We start from the raw sequence: 18,922 nt of genomic DNA on the forward strand, positions 1-18,922 counted from the left end.
AAACTGTTTGTGGATACTGAAAGTTCATGTAATTTTCATGTGTCACAAAATACTCTTTTTATATTTTTCAGTTGTTGAAAAATATATGTCATTCTTAGCTTGCAGTTTCTATAAAAACAGGCAGCAGGCCAGGTATGTCATAGACTGCACTTTGCTGGTACCTGTTCAGTATGATGGAAGCCATGGGATCTTGTTAGGTGATTACAGAATATCTTGGGACAAGGTGAGGGGAGTTACAGATCCTGCTATGGGCCACTCCACTCTTTCACTCTGGAAATATCAGTTGGACCCAGATGGATCACTGAAATCTTACAATTGCCTACTTTATTTATTTTGGTTGCTACTAGCTTTCCATCGAAGTCTGACTGCCAACACATCCATACCGAAGTGGTCTAGAAGACACTAATTGATGTGTGTCTTGTTGGTTTTAAACGGGTTGCTGAACACTGAGTCACTTGCAGATGACCTTCTGGTCTAGTCACTGGCATAATTTAAATACCATATTCCGAAGAGTCTTATCATATTATTTTTTCCATTTAGACAGAAAAAATGACAACCAATACACTCATCACCATAATTGATGATGTTTCTAAGTATTACATTCAAGTGAAAGCAGCAGTGAGTCCTGTGTGCAGAGCAACAGGGCTCTGGAGTGAGTGGAGTCAACCTATTTACGTGGGTGAGTACCTCTTGTTTATTTTAAAGCAAGTGGCCTTACTCGTGGTTGTAACAGATCCTCCTGGAAAATGGACATGTTCACTTCTGAGTCTTGAAATGCCTTCATTGTCTCTACTACGCCTTATCCTATCAGTTGGCTTGCTCCCTTTCTGACCAGAGGTGGATTTACCTTAAGAACAGTGAAGTTGAAACATTCAAGCCTCTCACGAGCACAAGCTCTTTCAAAGTCTGGTGCCTATTTAGTTTTTTCAGATTACCTAATTCCACTTCTATCCAATTTTTCCATATGTGTTTTTTTTTAAATTTTGAGATAATTATAAATTCATACGCAGTTTCAAAGAAACATGCTCAAAGAACTCATGTAGACTTCATTTGGTTTCTTTCAGGAGGAACCTCTTAAAAACCTGCACTGCAATATGCTACCCCAAAAAAGTGGCAAGGATACAACCCATCAATCTTATTCAGATTTAACTGATTCTATATGTACTCATTTGTGTGTGTATTTAGCTCTATGCAATTTTATTCCATGCATACGTTCACGTATCTATTACCACAAGGATTCCTCTGTGCCCTTTTATATGCATATTCATCTCTTTCCTCCTTCATTCCTAACACTGGTCAACTACTAATCTGGTCTCCATTTTTGTAATTTTTCCATACCTAATTCTGAATTCTTATTTTTGTTTCATTTCATAAAGAAGATTCCAAAACTGAGTAAGGTCAGGGTCCACAAAATCTGGATTCAGACCCGGGCCTTCAGCAAAAACAGACCTCAATTCAGTTCAGTTGCTCAGTTGTGTCCGACTCTTTGCAACCCCATGGACTGCAGCACGCCAGGCCTCGCTGTTCATCACCAACTCCCGGAGCTTACTCAAACTCATGCCCATTGATTCAGTGATGCTATCCAACCATCTCATCCTCTGTTATCCACTTCTCCCACCTTCAATCTTTCCCAGCATCAGGGTCTTTTCCAATGAGTCAGTTCTTCGGATCAGGTGGCCAAAGTATTGGAGTTTCAGCTTCAGCATCAGTCCTTCCAATGAATAAGCAGGACTGATCTCCTTTAGGATGGACTGGTTGGATCTCTTTGCAATCTAAGGGACTCTCAAGAGTCTTCTCCAACACCACAGTTCAGAAGCATCAATTCTTTGGCACTCAGCTTTCTTTACAGTCCAACTCTCACATCCATACCTGACTATTGGAAAAACCACAGCCTTGACTAGACGGACCTTTGTTGGCAAAGTAATGTCTCTTCTTTTTAATATGCTGTCTAGGTTGGTCATAACTTTCCTTCCAAGGAGTAAGCGTCTTTTAATTTCATGGCTGCAGTCACCATCTGCAGTGATTTTGGAGCCCTCCCCCCCAAAATAAAGTCTGTCACTGTTTCCATTGTTTCCCCATCTATTTGTCATGAACTGATGGGACTGGATGCCATGATCTGAGTTTTCTCAATGCTGAGTTTTAAGCCAACTTTTTCACTATCCTCTTTCACTTTTATCAAGAGGCTCTTTAGTCTTCTTCACTTTCTGCCATAAGTGCAGTGTCATGCATATCTGAGGTTATTGATATTTCTCCCAGCAATCTTGATTCCAGCTTGTGCTTCATCCAGCCTGGCATTTCTCATGATGTACTCTGCATATAAGTTAAATAAGCAGGGTGATAATATACAGCCTTGACGTATTCCTTTCCCGATTTGGAAACAGTCTGTTGTTCCATGTCTAGGAATGGGCACCGCCTGGACTCCTATATTGGTTCTGCAGATGTTTTTGTTTATGATTAAACTGACTAGCTTATTAGGCAAATAAGGTGATCATTGTATCTGTCTGTGGGATCGGAGAAGGGTGATGACGGTGGCTCCGAATGAAGGGGCAAATTTCCATTTGTCCTCTATGTCAGACGGTAATTCTCTAAGTTGGAGAGGTGGTCTTGCACCATGAAGCTAGCACAGGCATCCCCTGTGTTTGCTGTCACCTGTGTGTATCCTGGTCAGGCAGGGGGGCAATGCATGAGAGAAGAGGACAGTTAAGAAAAACAACTACTGCTCCTCAGAACTCTGGAGTCTTCCGCAGCAAGCTCAGATTTCATGCTAGCCTGGTACATGTTAACTACTTGTTCAGCCTAGAATACATCACTTCTCTCTGCCCATCCACAGGCTCCCAGAGCTAAGGAGACAATATTCACTTCTCCTGCCTCACAGGTTATTGTGAAATAGAAACAACAATGTCAGTAGATAAAAGATTTATTGTTGACTACCTGCTCCCCACTAAGCACTGAGCCAAAGGCTTTACACGTACCCTTTCACCAATCCTATCCACCAAACTGTTTTGTACATGAGAAAAAAGAGTTTTGAACCATTTAGACAGTTTGCTTGACTCTGCATGGCCAGTAAGTGGCAGAGAAGGAATTCAAACCCAGGCTAACTGACTCCAACACCTGAGCTCTCAGCCCTACAGCACTGTGGCCGGGGTGCTACAAGCTAAAACCCTGAACAAATTAAAGACTCATTTAAGAGATCCTGGTAACTAACTGGGTGCTTATGGCTTGTCAAGCACGTGCATGTCACATACCTCATCCTATGAGGTAGTTAATGACAGGTACTAAAGGAGAGATTTCTTTCTTTCAGCACATGCTATGATTTTCTATTTAGAAATGAGACACTTAGCCTACCGAGTGTCTCTGCAGGACATTCCTGGGCAGTGCCCACTGGCCCATGTGGATGTCAGTACAGATCAAAGACACAGCAGGGAGATTTCCAAGGAAGGCTGGGGAAGACAAGCAAAGGCCCGAGGGATGGAACACGGTTCTGAGTCTGCAAGGCCTTGCTGAGTTGCTGAGTTTCCCAAGGGGAAAGGCGCCCCTAAAGTTGCACCACAGGATCAGCACAGCCTTGCAGCTCTGGCCCCATATGACCCTACTGGGACTCAGAGGAGCAGCAAGAGCCTTCCTGGGAGAGGGAACTGAAAGGAAAAAAGGAACTGAGAAAACAAGCCAAATGCCCCTACTTCATGGTTCAGCCAAGGCCAGTCTTTCCCCTCCCCCAACACCTTCCTTCCCAGGTTGAGGCCCCAACCTGATAGAGCAGACCCAGCACACAGCACTCCTGCCCCCCGCCCCGCCAACTCTTGCTTCAACTGCACAATCGAGATCCACTCTGCTCCCCAAGAGGGGACCCAACAGAAGAAACACAAACCCATGGCAGGGAATTTCAACAAGGTTACGAATTTCACCAAATGCCCATAGTGAAAGCTTAATTTTGATTACCTGCATTTGGTGGAATTTTGTCTTAATGCTTTGTCATTCCCCAAAGGCACAAACATCACTGGCCCCAAAGTACTGGTATTTCCAGGGGTCTTCCCAACATTACTGCACACACAGTTTCAAAGATTTTTATTTTTTCTCAATGCTGTTAGAGGACCTCAAACTAACTTGGAGATCATGGTGGATACCTTGGCTGTGGATCCAGTTCTAAAGTTTTAGTGTTTGTGTTCTGAATTCTCATCAGTGTTGACTGTGAAGAGTTTAGAACTTAGAGAGAAAGAAAGCGAGAGACAAATCAGGAGATCTAGGTTTTCGTAGTGGCTATGGCAGCGTCTAACTCTCTGATTGAAGTTAGAGATGCAGAGATAACATTTCATGAGCCATGTAATCAGAGACTATAAGGAGAGACAGATTACTTTAGGTCATCTGAAGGCAGGGCCAACTATTGTCACTCCTGCAGGGGACAGAGGGGCTGCCCCGTGACCTAGTCAGTCATCCCTAACCTTCCCAGGTCTCAGCTTCCTGCCTGTAACACGTGAACTTCCTCCTTTTTAAGTTCTTTCCAAATCTGCCTTTCACTTTCCCGGTTCCCCTATCCCCCGCCGTGACAGCCCCCTACCAAAGTGCTGAGAGAGATCCTGACCTAGAATGAGAGTTTATTTTAAGCTTGTTTTTAATTTACTATTCACTCAGCACTTTAGAGCTGGCACCCCATTATTATTTTCTAAACAACAGCTTCCCGGTTCGGAACTGGGATCATTATCCTTTGCCCTCAGGTATGCCTCCCCGCCATCATCACGGCAAATCTTATTTCATTTACTGCCACCCTGGTCATGAAGATGCACTGATTAATATTACCACTAACCTTATAAATCCATCCTTTCTGGAATTTACTCCCCTGCTCAGTTTAGGATCATTAGTGAATTTAATCAATGCAGGCTCTCCATCGCCATCAAGATGATTAATAAACTAATAGGAAGCCCAGGCTCCTCTGGGACACTTCACACGGCTCTTCCTTACCCCGCGAGGACGCAGCAATAATTATGCTCTGCTTGCAGCCCACCAGGCAGTGTTCCCACTCCATCCATTTCCTCCAGACATCCTTCCACCTCTCCTACCTTGTCTTATAAATGGCACTCTGGAGCCCTCCCCTTCCATTTTCACACCAAAACCCAACTAAAATACCACCTCTCTGTTAGGTATTATCAAGTCCACCTCCCTTATTTGAGGGAAATGGAGACCCTGAGATATTTAATAATTCAGTAGTTACCAAACAGCCAAGAAGTGGCTATTAACGGATAATTTTCTGAAACAGGTGACATATGAGTCAATTAGTAAATTGCAATAAATTCAATTGACTAGCTAACCCACAAGAGCCCAAGGATCTTGATGGAGAGAGACACCAGGTGAATGCATTTTGGCAGAGGAAAAGGGAGGATGGAGGAGTCGGGACTGCTGTCCGGCTCAGCTGGCAAGGTCACTGCACAGTCGAGGCAGCAGGCACAGTGGTCACGGGTCCGCCAGCCTCTGTGCACTCTCCGTCTGCCTTGAAACACTGTCCTCCCATGCTGGGATTTCCAAGGCATGGAATACTTTTCATTTATTCCTCAGATGGAAGAAGCAGTTTCATTTTATCTGCCCTTATTATCAGCTGCCCTTCCTCAACTGGCTACTCTGCCTTATCTGAAGAGCTAACTTCCCACTTTTCACACTTCTTTCTCCTTTTGTAACTTTCTTCACTTCCGGATTGTTCTGTTCCTTTATTATCTCTGCCATCTCCTGTTTACCAAAACCCTGTGTCTTCTGAGGGGTTCATGGTCTGAGTGAAGCTTTTCCTTTTCTAAAGTCCATCATCTTCTCCCTCCCTTCTCAGAAGCTCAAATGTCATGCATGAAACAAGCAATAACGAAAACAATTTCCTACAGTAACGCCTTTACCATGGAGAAGTGTTATGTGCATCCACCCAGCCATGTCGCTGGTCAGGCTCAGTGGATCTGAGTCCTGCACATCAGTGACGGGTCTTTCCCACAGTCACAGGCATTGCCTCCTAAACGAACTGGGCCCTTGATGAAATCAGTATCTAAAAGCCAGGATCTATCAGACGAAGGCATCAAGTACCAATTAAAATGTAGTTAAAAATAAAAATATTCCTGCAGGCCTGAGATGTGTAGCACGTGCACCCAGGGGAGTAGGGGAAAGCTCACTGCGCTTCTTAGATGGCTCAGCTGTGCGGTGAAGGTAAACACGATGGCAGCTGTCTTTGGGGCATCTTCTACAACAACACCTATTACTCATAGGACTCTAAGGACTTCATGAAAATAGCTGGAAGCAGAAAATCAGGGAGGGAAGTAAGATTTGGTGGTGGTGGTGGGGTAATGGAAGCAAGGCTCTTACAGGGAAACTCTAGTGCCTTTTTCCTTGGACTTGACAGTCCTGGGCTGTGAAAGAGGGAGGAGGCCGGCAGTGGCCCCAGGGCACATGGAATCAAAAGCTGGAGGGCTTGGCGTCCCCGCCCAGGCCCTCCAGTCCACCTCCTCCACTTTACACTTTGCCAGCTCCACCCTCAGCACTCAGAAAAGAAAAAAACTATGACACAGTCTATTTGCCACAGTCCTACTTTAAGTCCTCACACTGTGCTGGGAAAGGAGAAAGGTGACGGGGAGACACTTGTAGAGGACTCAGAGTCACTTTCCACAGGAAATGAATTTTGTAAATTCCAAAGCTTTCATGAAGAAATGGTGGGATTCTGGGTCAACAGTGACAAAAACTGATAGAAGAATAAAAAGTTGACCCAATAACATGAAAAATCCCCCTGGCTTCCCTGAGGGTGATATAACTTGTGGCAGTTTAGGCTTTTCTTTGCAAATAGGGCATCTGGGGTTGGTAAATGTGGTGGCTGATTTGGGCCACTGCTTCCTTTCACCCATGTTCCTGTGGTTTCCAGGCTGACAGCCCCACTGCTTACTTGTTCCCAGTGGGGGGACAAGACCATTCAGCCCTGTGGCCTGAAGGAGGGCCAGCAGGGAGCTTTCTCACTGTCCCCAGATGTCAGGAGCAGGGAGTTCCCAAGAGCTTTCAAGTCCAGCCCCCACCAGCCTTCTACGCATGACCTCCGTCTCATGATGCGCCTGCCAGCTGTTAGGATGGAGGTGGGGCCCTGCTCTCGGGCAGGCACTGTGCCTGGCACGCTCACTTATTTTATTTTATGCAGCTTCACAAACATGGGATGTTCCTAATTTAGAGGTGAGAAAAGAGACGCAGAGGGCTTAAGGAATTGGCCCAAGTGAGAGCTAGGAAGTGATGGACCAGGGCCTGGAATGCAGCCACAGGACTGGGTCCATGCCCTGCGTTTTTTTGTGATGCTGGTCACAGTGCCAGCACCGGAGATGGAGGTGAGGTAGGGGGGTGGCATGGGGGCTAGTGACAGTAAAAGGGTCACCCTGTCAGTGTGTGAGCTGGTCAGCCTCCATGCAGACCAAGCAATGGGGACATTTTCATTGACATCTTCAGGCTCCTCAAGTCTAAATACCTCCTATGAGCTGTCCATGGTGTTCGTTTTCACACAGACCTTCTGGAGGGTGAGAGTCGTCATGCCTGAAGCCCTCTCCTACTCTCCAGTATCCTGAATATTCAGTGTCTTCTTTCCCTTCATGCCTGAGCTTATGTCTCAATCTTCTGAGGATTCTGACAGAACTTGATTTTTAGTCTGGCTTTGACTATTTAAGGAAATTATCTTGGTGCCTTACTGCTGAACATGATGTATTCAATCATAATCACAGTTATAAGAACTATGATTCACTGAACACCTACTGTGAACTAGCACCATGATGATCACTTTATAGGAATCAACTCAGTCAGTTCTTATCCCTATTGAACAAATCAGGTGATGGATCCTCCCAAGGACTCCCTGCTCAGGGACACCTCTCGCTGCAAGCGGGAGAAGCCAGAGGAAAGTGCTTCACCCGTTTCTTAAGTCTCTGTGAGGACAGTCTCAGCTGCTTTAGCAGGTGGACTGAACAAGCCCAGCAAACCCCTTACAGGGAAGAAAGTTTGGGTTGCCTGGGGCCCTAGAAGACACACAGCCCTTGGTGCTGTTTGGAAAAGTCTGCAAAGAAGAAGAAGATGGCAAAGAGGAATTTTCCACTCAGCACCACCAAGTCCTGCTAGAGATGAACACAGACCAACAGTCTTGCAGCAATCCCTCTAGGGAATCCTGAGTGCATACAAGTATATACACACACACACACACATGCACTCACACACACCCCCCAAAGCATCTCCATGTCCTTCCCATATTTTGGGTCACTGAGCCCCATTTCCCCAGATGAACACAGTACAAGTTTTCTGCATTTTGCTCTGGGTCCTGCACTATCTACATTCTGTCCACCAAGTCTGGATCGGTTCTGTCTTTCAGTCTCCCTAAACCAGGTGAAGCTCAAAATCCACATGACAACTGTCTTGGAAAGCTCATCCACCTAAAAGGCATGCTTGTGACTTCTGCTTGCATTGTGAGTCTGTGACCCCTCTTGGGGCCCCTTCACAAACGATGCCAGTCTCCCCCTCCAATGAGGGGCAAGCACAGGAGGCTTCATACACTAACGAATCTGCACCCTGTCAGTTATCCAGCCCCATCCGTGTCCTGAGAACTCCTCCCAGTGCCTGCTGGCTTAACAGACAACGAATATGGCCGCTTCACTGGAAAAGCCCCATCAATCTACTAATTAGTCTTTTCCCTTGGAACCTATGGTTGAAACTGAAATCAGATTCAAAATCAATATGGGATCCCTGAAAGTCATGCTCATAAGAAGAGCTTAAGGGTGGAACAGGCCTCCAAAGCAAACTGATTGTCTAAGAGTTCTCAGTCTGAACCATAAAGATCATAGAATTTAAGAACAAGTGGGGCTATAGCATCAGCAGGGGGAAGATTTGACACAGCTCTGAGAGCAGCCAGAGGCAGAGCTGGGACTTGTGGGTCCAGGGTCTGGGTCTCTTCAACCACCATTCTATCTATTCCCCCCCTCTCCCTCTTTCACCATACACTTCCAGATCATACAACATGTGCAGAAATTTCTTTAGCTCCCTTATTCTCCAGGCTGAATGGCTGAGATGTCAGAAACTGAAGACACCAGACAGCTTGAGCTCCCAAATGCTCCAAGGTGTCAATATTGGGAGAACATCCTAGAATAAGGTACAGAGCCTAAACTGCTTCTCCTCCTGAGCAGGACAGGCTTTGCGACTTCCTCTTTGTAAAGCTCACCTCTGCATAACCAAACAGTGCTCATCAATTTCTTGAAAAGAAACATTTGTGGCTTCCGTTTCAATGGCACAAAAGTCATTCTTGAGTCAGAGAAAAGATTCAAGTTACCTGGAAATACTTGTTCCTCAGAAAATTTCCAATGTCAGAGACCCCAAATTCAAATGAATGAGGTACTGAGGGGCCTCTGAACTTTTACAGAAGTAAAATTCTTCTTCATTTTGACCCGAAGGATATATACTGTGAGTGGGGACTGTTCCCCTACTCAGCTTTCAGCGAAGACAGAGTAGGTGCTGTCTTTAATTCATTTAGTCACATAACTGACTCTCAACTTCATTTCTGCGTGAAGAAATCATGTCACATTAGATAATCCCCAGGTAGTTTTCATTTAGCAGTGAATATGTGAACGCTTTTTCCTGCACTAAATTTATCTGCCAGTTTAGGTTTTCTCTGAAGAAAAGCTGACCTCAGCTCTGCTGTCTGGGTTAGTTCTGTCTTCAGGTGGTGGTAAGGGAATGGTTCTAAAACAAAGCTGGGACACTGCGGAAGCCAGGAGGGGAGAAATGACTCAAGTACCACCTCTTCCAGGCAGGAACCATGACTGCTTCTCACCTTGCAGGCATCACCAACTTTTTTTGATCAAAAGAAATAAAATCAGTTGTCTCTCTAAATTTTGCTAATTCATAGAGCATCTTCACTTATCAATGTGAGTACTGAAGTGAACAGCAAGAGAGTAGTTTAACTGAAAAGATTTGTGTAACCACATTCACAAGTAAACGGCACTCTTATCAGGCCCTGACACATGGCTTGCAGTGAATTGCACAATTTGAGACACCAATGGGACCCAGTGTGCTGCCCTGATAATATTTACAACACTGCTCATTCTTCCTGCAGGACTCAAGTTTCACCTGTCTAACCCACTGACAACAGGAAGAAGTCTGCTCCTGACATAACCCTTGCTAAATTTATATCCCATGTGGACTAGTGTGGAATTTCTGAATGTGCTTGTCAGGGGACTTGCCTAACGGCTCACTGTGTGGAACGGTGAGCTTCAGAAATGGGGCAGTGAGGCAGGCAGGGTCCCTTATTCATGAAATCAGAGTGGGAAATACAGTGAGACACTATTTGATTTGATGGTATTCTAGCTCATCCCAGTTGCTCTTTATATTAGCCATGTGCAGTAAAAACTAGGTTCAACCGGACACCTGGTGACAAGCCAGAGAACTGAAAACTAATCCCAGAACAACGGAGTCTCTGTGGTATTTGGGAAAACAAAAGGTGTGTCTTTCTGAGCCTCTGTTTTTCATCATTTTACGAACTGTGGCTACTGCCTATGTATAAAATAGCTGTACACACATGAAACTTCTTTTTACATGCCATGGTCAGAGTGAGTCACTTAGAGTGATTCGGTCTCAACTAAAGCCTAGGGAACCACAGGAGCAGGGGCATGCAAAGCAGCCTCCTTCTCCTGGAGACACAGCCTGAAAACACAGCCGCCTCCGGCGACTGAGAAGCGACAGCACAAGAGGGCTACCCTGCAGGGACGCGGCATCCAGCTGGGAAGAGGACGCTGCTGCAACAGGGGAATGTTCAGGATGTGCTCCGTGAAGCGCCTGCCCATGCAGGGTGTTCTGGGCCTGGGGATGAGGTCCCTGCACCGGGCTGAGAGCACAGCCGCTCAGCACGTCCTGGCTCCTCCCCCGGCTCCTCGACTCCGCCCGGCCCTGCTGCGGCTCCCCCACCCGTCAGATGGGACAGCAGCGCGCACCCTGAAGCGCTGCTTTGAGAATTCAACTGAGATGACACAGGGAGCCATTGCAGAGGTCCGGTACCTAAAAAGTGAACAGAAAAGAACCTGCTGGTGACTGCCAGTTACTGCTGACTTCTCTTTTTGGTTCTCTTCTACTACTTTACCAATGAAAATATACCAAAATTAATTATGTGAGAGATCAGGATACACAAAATGGTGGTGCCCTGGAGGGAGTCAGGGTACTGGAAAATGTGCTGGATTGAGAGTGTTCTTAAGGGTCCTATCTCAACTCCCTTGTTTTTACAGATGAAGAAGCCGAGGCCCGGAATGGCCACCTTCACCGCAAGACCAGGCAAAGGCAAAGACAAAAGCCTGCCTCTCTCACAGTTATGGTTGCGGGTGATGCACTGGTGTAAACTGAGCCATAAACAAAAGCCTGCCTGTCTCACAATTGTGGTAGGGTGAGCGGCACTGATGCAAACTGAACCAGTGAGGAAAGGAGGCGGGGGTCTACAGTGGATGAGGAGAATCAAAGCAACTTCCAAGGGTTCCAGTTTGGGAACCTGGAAGAGTGAAGACCAGAACGGAGGGGTCATGAGGGAAGTTGCTTGATGCGAAGAAGGATGCGAGTTTCGTTTTGAATGTTGTCAGTTTTGAGGCACATCCCAGTGGGTTCCACCTACGGGCAATCTCAGATCCAGACCGAGACAGGCAGGAATAAAGATGCAGGAGAGGATGGCATGGAATTAAAAGATGAAGCTGTGCTCAACAAACTTTTCAAAGTTCAAACAATAGATCACAGTGGAAAAACACCAAGAGATCAAGATTGAGCTGAGAGGGCCAGCTGAAATTAAGGAGGAGGGAAGGAAATTATACTGAAGCAGAGGAAGATTTGGGTAGAGGATTCAGTGGCTTGGTTTCCAGGTGGGCATAACCATCAAGTCTGAAATTCAGAGGAAGGTCAGGGAAGATAAAGTTGCAAAAAGAAACCAACCATTCTTTGGCTTCAACCAGGAGAAAGTCAGCTGGGATTTTAAAAAGTGGTTTCTGAGATGGGAAAATGAAACTGCCTGAATTTCTTATTTAACAAATGAGTCTAGGAAATAAAGTAAGATGGTATTTGATGATCACTGAGAGAGATGGCAGAGCAAAGTAATGGCTTATTCAAGAAAAAGAGTTCTATGAATATTTGAAAGCAGAAGGGGAAAGATGAAGGAGGAGAGATTAAAGCTTTTGGGAGACAGAGGATCAACACCAAGTAAGAGTTCTCAGGAGGCAAAAAAAAAAAAAAAAAAAAAAAGTGCAAGAGATCAAGGCAACAATGGAATCACGAGCATTAAATTCTCAAGACATCTCTCCATCCTGACACCTTGAAAGATTTGAGTTTTATGTATTTTGGGGTTTTTCCCAAGTCTTAAGATATTTACAAGGACTTGAAAATTGCACTTACATTTACTCCTCATTTTATTAAAGCAACTGTTAATGCCAAACTGAGGATTAGGACCTCCTGCTGAGGTGTGTCTGTCTCACCCCTGTTTTCAGAGCTGCTGTCACTTAATCACCTGTGTCTTTATTTACTGAGAGAGTTCTTCCCTCAACCACAGGAAGTCTCAAATGGGTTCTTTTAACCCTGTCTCCTGGCAAGGTGTATAGAGTCCAATGCACAATAGGAGCTCAATAAATATTGACTAGATGGGTGAATAAAGGAATAAACAAACCCAGAAAGGACAGTATATTCAAGAGATAACTCAATATTTTCATCTTCTCTAAAAATGAATCAGGAAGTTTAGTAAGCAGATTATTCCTTAAACACCATTTGGTTTTTCTTGAACGCATTTCCAGTACCTTATATGGGAAAACACACACACACACACCCACACACACCCCCACACACACCCACCCCAAAGCTATCATTAAAGCCCATCCCCCCTGAATGTAGATTAGAAGGAAATTTAACTTCAATCGGATGGCATTTACACTTTCTATACTGAATCAGGGCAGGTAGCATCTACGTCTCTATCTACGAAATGGACATGATTCCAAGACCTGCTTTGAGGACAATTAAGATTGTAAATTGTAAGACTATAAATGCTGGGAAAGATTGAGGACTAGAGGGTGGCAGAGGATAAGATGTTTAGATAACACCACCAACTCACCAGACATGAATATGAGCAAACTCTGGGAGATAGTGGAGGTCAGGGAAGCCTGGTGCGCTGCGGTCCATGGGATCACAGACAGTTGGACACGACTTGGCAACTAAACAACAAGACTGTCGAAGTTTCGACAGAGTTTGATACCTTTGTTGTTACTACAAGTATTATTCCACACTGTACTTCCTCTAAAAGTCCAACTTTGTAAGATATTTTGATTTCAATGCAATTAGGTTACTGATTAGGCTTACATTTTTATAGCTTTTTCATCTAAAATCCCTACTACTCACCCAAAGCTTTAAACGCCAAGACCCAGGTGGAATATTATCTAGAATATATCCCATAAATACCTGTTCAGTGATTAAATAATGTTTTAAGATTAAAAATGGTCTCACTGCCATTGTTTCATTTCACTCTCATATCAGCTCTGTGAGATGGATGTCACCCTGCACCCCATTTTACAGATAAGAAATCTAAGACTCGGGAAAGTTAAGCATCACTCAGCATCTGCAACTCAGACCCAGGCCTCCTGATGCCCTACTGTAGTCATTTCTTTTACCTACTGCTATTTATAGTTGTGATTTTTCTTTCTTTTTTTTCATTAGGGAAGGATGATCAGAAGCCTTGGAGAGAGTGGTTCCTTATTGCAGTTATGATGACCATCTGCTTCATCTTGTTAATTTTTTCACTCATTTGCAGAATGTAGGTATTCTTTTTACTTTGGGTGCTTTCACTGGGATCTGAATATTGAATTGCATTCTTGCCAGGTATCCACTGGATGGAGGGCTCTTGTTAACAGGTGGAACCTACAGTATTTTTGTGTCTTCCTGGACAGCCTTTCCAAGATGAGTGTGGACTAAGTAAAAAACTGGGAAACAGTAGGTGATTTACGGAAACTGGACAGAGCTCAATATAGCCTCAGTCACTGGATGTCCCCTTCTTGAATTTGCCAACAGTCTGTTAATTTCTGAGAAAGTTTTACATCTGTGTTCTTTTGCTTCCTTGACTGTCTTCCACTCAGTCCTTGGTTGCTTCTGTTGAGCCCAGAGGGCATGTCTGTTACATCTCAGGGACTGGAAGGCAGCCCACTGGATGCTGAAATCACCACAGTGCCTCCTGTGTTATGATCCCCAATTATGAGGTATCAACTCCTGGCCTGGCCCTCTGTTATCTGGCCCCAGAGCAGCTGATCGTTCCCACATTCTACAGTATCTTACAGATTTGGCAACCAATCCTAGAGCCTGCCAAAGCCCCCATAGGAACTTCTCAACCCTTCTGGCATCTAGGAAGGTCAAGTGCCACTTAGGAGGCTGCAGAACATGTTCTATCTTAGCTTTTTCATAGTTTAGAAAATGACTTTTAGGGGACTTCCCTGGAGGTCCAGTGGTTAAGACTTTGCCTTCCAGTGCAGGGGGTGTGGGTCTGATTCCTGATGAGTGAGCTAAGATCCCACATGCCTCATAGTCAGAAAACTAAAACATTTTTGTTTAAAAAAAAAAAAAAAAAGCAATATTGTAACAAGTTAAAGACTTAAAAAAATGGTCCACATCAAAAACAAAAACCCTTAAAAAAGAAAATGCCTTATCTTAAACAGCTTCACTATTTTAAATGTTATATAAGATGGCATCTATACCAGGGGGTGGTGGTGGTGGCAGTTCAGAAAAGAGGAAAAAAAGCAGACCGAGAACCAACACACAGGAGGAGGGCACATCAGCGTCACAGGTGACCTGGAACCCCACACACTCGACGTCTGTCACTGTCAGAGTCAGGTCTGATGACACACACCGACATGAAGCAGCTGCCATTTTGTCTGTCTTGGATCAGAAGTCACAGCAAAGCCTTGCAGTACCCCTAGATCTTCAACTATTATTACAAAGTAGGTACTTGGAAGTCTCTGTCAATGAAGATTTTGAATTTACAAGTTGGCAGGTTTGGGGATTAACCAGGTCAATGTTTAGAGTAGCTACTAAAGCACAAGAAAGGCTGTGTTTGCTCATCTATCTCCCTCCTTTACTGTTTTCAGATGCCACTTATGGACCAAGTTGTTTCCACCTGTTCCAGTGCCAAAAAGTAATACTAACGATTTCTTAGTAACCATCAACAATGAGGTAATACTGAAGGTTCTCTAATGTCACATCCGCCCAGGGACCACCGGGTCCTGTCACTGGGTCACTCGTTTTCCATGTTACAAGAAAGGGCTCTTACCCAGGAGGCCGGATGTCTTCATGCTGCTTTAGTCACTCAGCTCTTCAGCTGCTTTAATACAAGTTCATTACAGTCTCTGAATATTGCAAAGGCCCTACTCAATTATGAGGGTCCTCACCAGTCAGAAAACCTGAATTTTTATTTTCTATCAGCCATCTTTTAACTGGCCTTGGGCAATTCCTTCAACCCCAGGAGATGTGACTTCCTCTTCTGTACAGTAACAGGCATAGATGCGTCCAATGACCTGTTTAACTCTGACGTTTTAAGAATTCATGTTTCTGCCCCTGATTACCCTAAGTTTTTCAGAGGAATTTTTCCTAGTTTCTAAATACAAAGAACCATAGAGCAGGCCAATGATTTCCCCAAATATATTTTTGTAGGTGTCATTATGCACTCAGAGCACTTAGGTGTAATCACTCACTCACTTATCAACATGCGTTCAGTTGTTGTAGCATTAAGTGGGAGAAGTAATCCTTTCTCTAGTGAATTGACTTGGTCTCTTTGCTGAAAATAAGCTGTCCATGTGTATGTCTATTTCTTGATGACTGTCTATCTGTATGCTTATACAATACTGTCCTGAAACTGAAGCTTTATTGTAAACCTGAAGACCAGGTAGTTTAAAACTTCCAAACATGACTGTTACAAGTTGTTTTGGTTATTCCAAGTCCTTTTTATTTTCATATGACATGGCAGCACACTCCAATATTCTTGCCTGGAGAATTCAATGGACAAAGGAGCCTGGCAGGTTACAGCGCATGGGGTCACACAGAGTTGGACATGAATGAAGTGACTTAGCACAAACTTCAGAGACAGTTTATCAATTTCAATAAAAAATGCTGCTGGGATCCTGATCAGGTGATTTTGGAGAGAAGGAACATCTTACCAGTAATGAATCTTTCATTCTGTAAATGCAAACATCTCACCTTATCTATTCAGATTTTCTTTAACTTCTGTCACCAAGGTCTTGTGCTGTTCAGTTGCTTGACAAATCTGTCCTTAAACGGAATGGATATTTACATTGGGGCCAGGGGATTCTCTATAAAGAGCCAGATAGTATACGTTTAAGGGCCAAATGTTTATCATGCAGTCATCATACTGTGAAAGCAACCATAGACAATATACAAACAGCTCTGGACAATACAACTTTATTTACAAAAGCAGGCAGTGAGTCAGACTCAGTCCATGGGTTGCAGACTGCAGACCCTCATCAAGGAGTTTTCTTAACAAATTTAGTTTTCTCTTTGATAAAGTGACTCATGGTTGGATAAGTCAACTGGTGACTAGCTGTAGGGGAAGATGAGTCGATCAGACACTCACCAAAATGGATCACTGCAGGAGGCAGTGACCTTTACAGTTAGCAGTTTGGGTGTCTGCGGTGACTGAGCCAATGACAGTTACTGACCCAGCGAAGTGGAGGATCAAGGCTGGCCCAAGACCCACACCTGTGCTCAGTCCCACCCCTGTGGTCTCATTAACCAGGGGACCCTCTGGCTTGCTCTTCGTAACCCACAGCTTTTCTGGAAGGCGAGTGTGGCCCCCCTCCCCCTCCCCCCCGGCCCCGGGAAAGTTGTTTTGCTTCATGTGAATCCGTGCTGTGGATCCCTTCTCACTCTGGCGCAGTCATGCCTGGAAAGCACCTGTGGTTTAAGCAGCAGACTCAAGTTGCTTGTTTGTCCTGGGCTCTTAATGGCACATATTAATGCTGGTATTTCATTTCCCTTCAGGACCCCCAAAATTTCCTTGCATATTCTGAGGTTGGTAAAAGAAACAGGCATAGCAGTTTATTGTGTATGTTTTAAGTTTGTTGTTAATTAAAATCAAGTCATGTATGCAAAAAGAACAACTCCAGGTAGACAGGTTGGTTTCAGAATAAGCAAAGGATTCATGTCAGAGCCCATCACTGCCAGGCTGCTCCTCTGGACAATACACTCTCCTCTCACATTTGGGGTGGTGGTGGTGGAGTGAGAGAGTGTGTGTGTGTCCGCATGTGTCACTAAGTCGTATCCGACTCTTTGTGACCCCATGGATTGCAGCCCACCGGGCTCCTCTGTCCATTTTCCAGGCAAGAATACTGGAGTGGGTGGCCATTCCCTCCTCCACACTGCAGTGGGTCAGGTGAAAAACAGATCTGTGAGTCGGGGTGGGGGAAGAGGATGGGGCAGGGCTGAGGCATTGGGGGGAGGAGCAGGGAGAAGTGGGAAAATGAAGTGTCACCTTCTGCTGCCAGTTCTACCGCCAACACCCTCCACCTAGGGGAGCAAGTGACTCAATACAGAGCTGCCCACCGCTGGGCCCCAGGCAGCGGCGTCCCGGCCTCTGTCCAAAGCATAGCCTGTCCAATCCACTTTGGGGACCTCTGCTACAATGACAATGGGGGGGGGGGGCCCTTTAGAGTTATTGACAAACCACCAGGAAGCCTTCCACTGATGGAAAAGGAAACCCTCTGCTTTTCATCACTGCTGGCTCCTCTGAACTTGATGCTGGTACCCAGAGTCCTGGGATTCAGAGGGTGGCTTATCATCCTAGAGAGGCCATTACATACACTTTTGCTTGTCCAGGCCTGAGTCAGAAATTATTTTTTTTACACTCAAGAGACTCAGGGAAGGAGAGGGAGGGAGAAAGGAGGGGGATGAGCTGGCTGAACAATAAAAAAGGCTCACTTAAAAAGAAAAAAAAAAAACCTTATTCTAAGCTTTCCATTTGTTAAAGACTGGTTTCCAGCCATTCTTTGTTTCTACACTGGAAACTGGGAGAGTTCCTCCCAAGATTAAGTAGATAACAAACCACTCAAAGTACATAAGGCAGAGAGCGTGGCTGCTTGGTTCATCACTGCATATTCAATGCATTACATGGTGTCCAGTGAAACATCATGCTAAGTCACTTCAGTTGTGTTCAACTCTTTGTGACCCTATGGATCATAGCCCAGCAGGCTCCTTTGCCAGTGCAGAGTCCATATTAAAAACATGCTCAAAGACTTCTCCATTGTTGCTGGGACTTGTAGGTTGGTACAGACACTGTCAAAAGAAGTACAGAGGTTCCTTAGACTAAACATAGAATTACCACATGATCTAGCAATCTCACTTCTGGGCATATATCCAGACAAAACTCTTAATCCAAAATGATGCATGCACCCCTATGTTCATAGCAGCATGATTTACAATAGCCAAGACATGGAAGCAACCTAAATGCCCATCGACAGATAAATGGATAAAGAAGATGTGGTACATATATACAATGGAATACTATCCAGCCATAAAAAAAATGAAATAATGCCATTTGCAGCAACATGGATGCAACCAGAGATTAATACACTAAGTGAAATAAGAAACAGAGAAATCTCATATGATATTACTTACACATGGAATCTAGAATATGGCACATATAAACCTATCTACAAGACAGAAACAGTCTCATATACATAGAGAAAAGACTTTAGGGAGAGGGAGGAGATGAAGGAGATGGATGGGCTGGGAGACTGGTGTTGGTAGATACAGTTACATTTAGAATGGATAAACAAGACCCTAACATATGGCACAAGGAACTATATTCAATATCCTGTGATAAGCATAATGGAAAACAATATAAAAACAACATATGTATTTGTATAACTGAGTCACTTTGCTGTGA

The 18,922-nt window shown here is 44.6% G+C and overlaps 1 protein-coding gene across 2 annotated transcripts in view; it reads left to right on the forward strand.

Moving 5' to 3' along the window:
• IL5RA (interleukin 5 receptor subunit alpha) overlaps positions 1–18,922 on the forward strand; it is a 34,515-nt gene that overhangs the window by 13,078 nt on the left and 2,515 nt on the right. The window contains exons 8-10 of one of the 2 annotated variants that reach the window (XM_020873248.2): positions 541–679; positions 13,696–13,792; positions 15,114–15,198. In XM_020873248.2, the coding sequence (XP_020728907.2) occupies positions 541–679; positions 13,696–13,792; positions 15,114–15,198 (321 nt within the window). Of the gene's footprint in view, positions 1–540; positions 680–1,064; positions 2,068–13,695; positions 13,793–15,113; positions 15,199–18,922 lie in introns of those variants that run through there. The other variant, XM_070455636.1, reaches the window with a different exon arrangement.

The sequence above is a fragment of the Odocoileus virginianus genome, chromosome 26 (genome assembly GCF_023699985.2).
Source record: "Odocoileus virginianus isolate 20LAN1187 ecotype Illinois chromosome 26, Ovbor_1.2, whole genome shotgun sequence".
Lineage (NCBI taxonomy): Eukaryota > Metazoa > Chordata > Mammalia > Artiodactyla > Cervidae > Odocoileus > Odocoileus virginianus.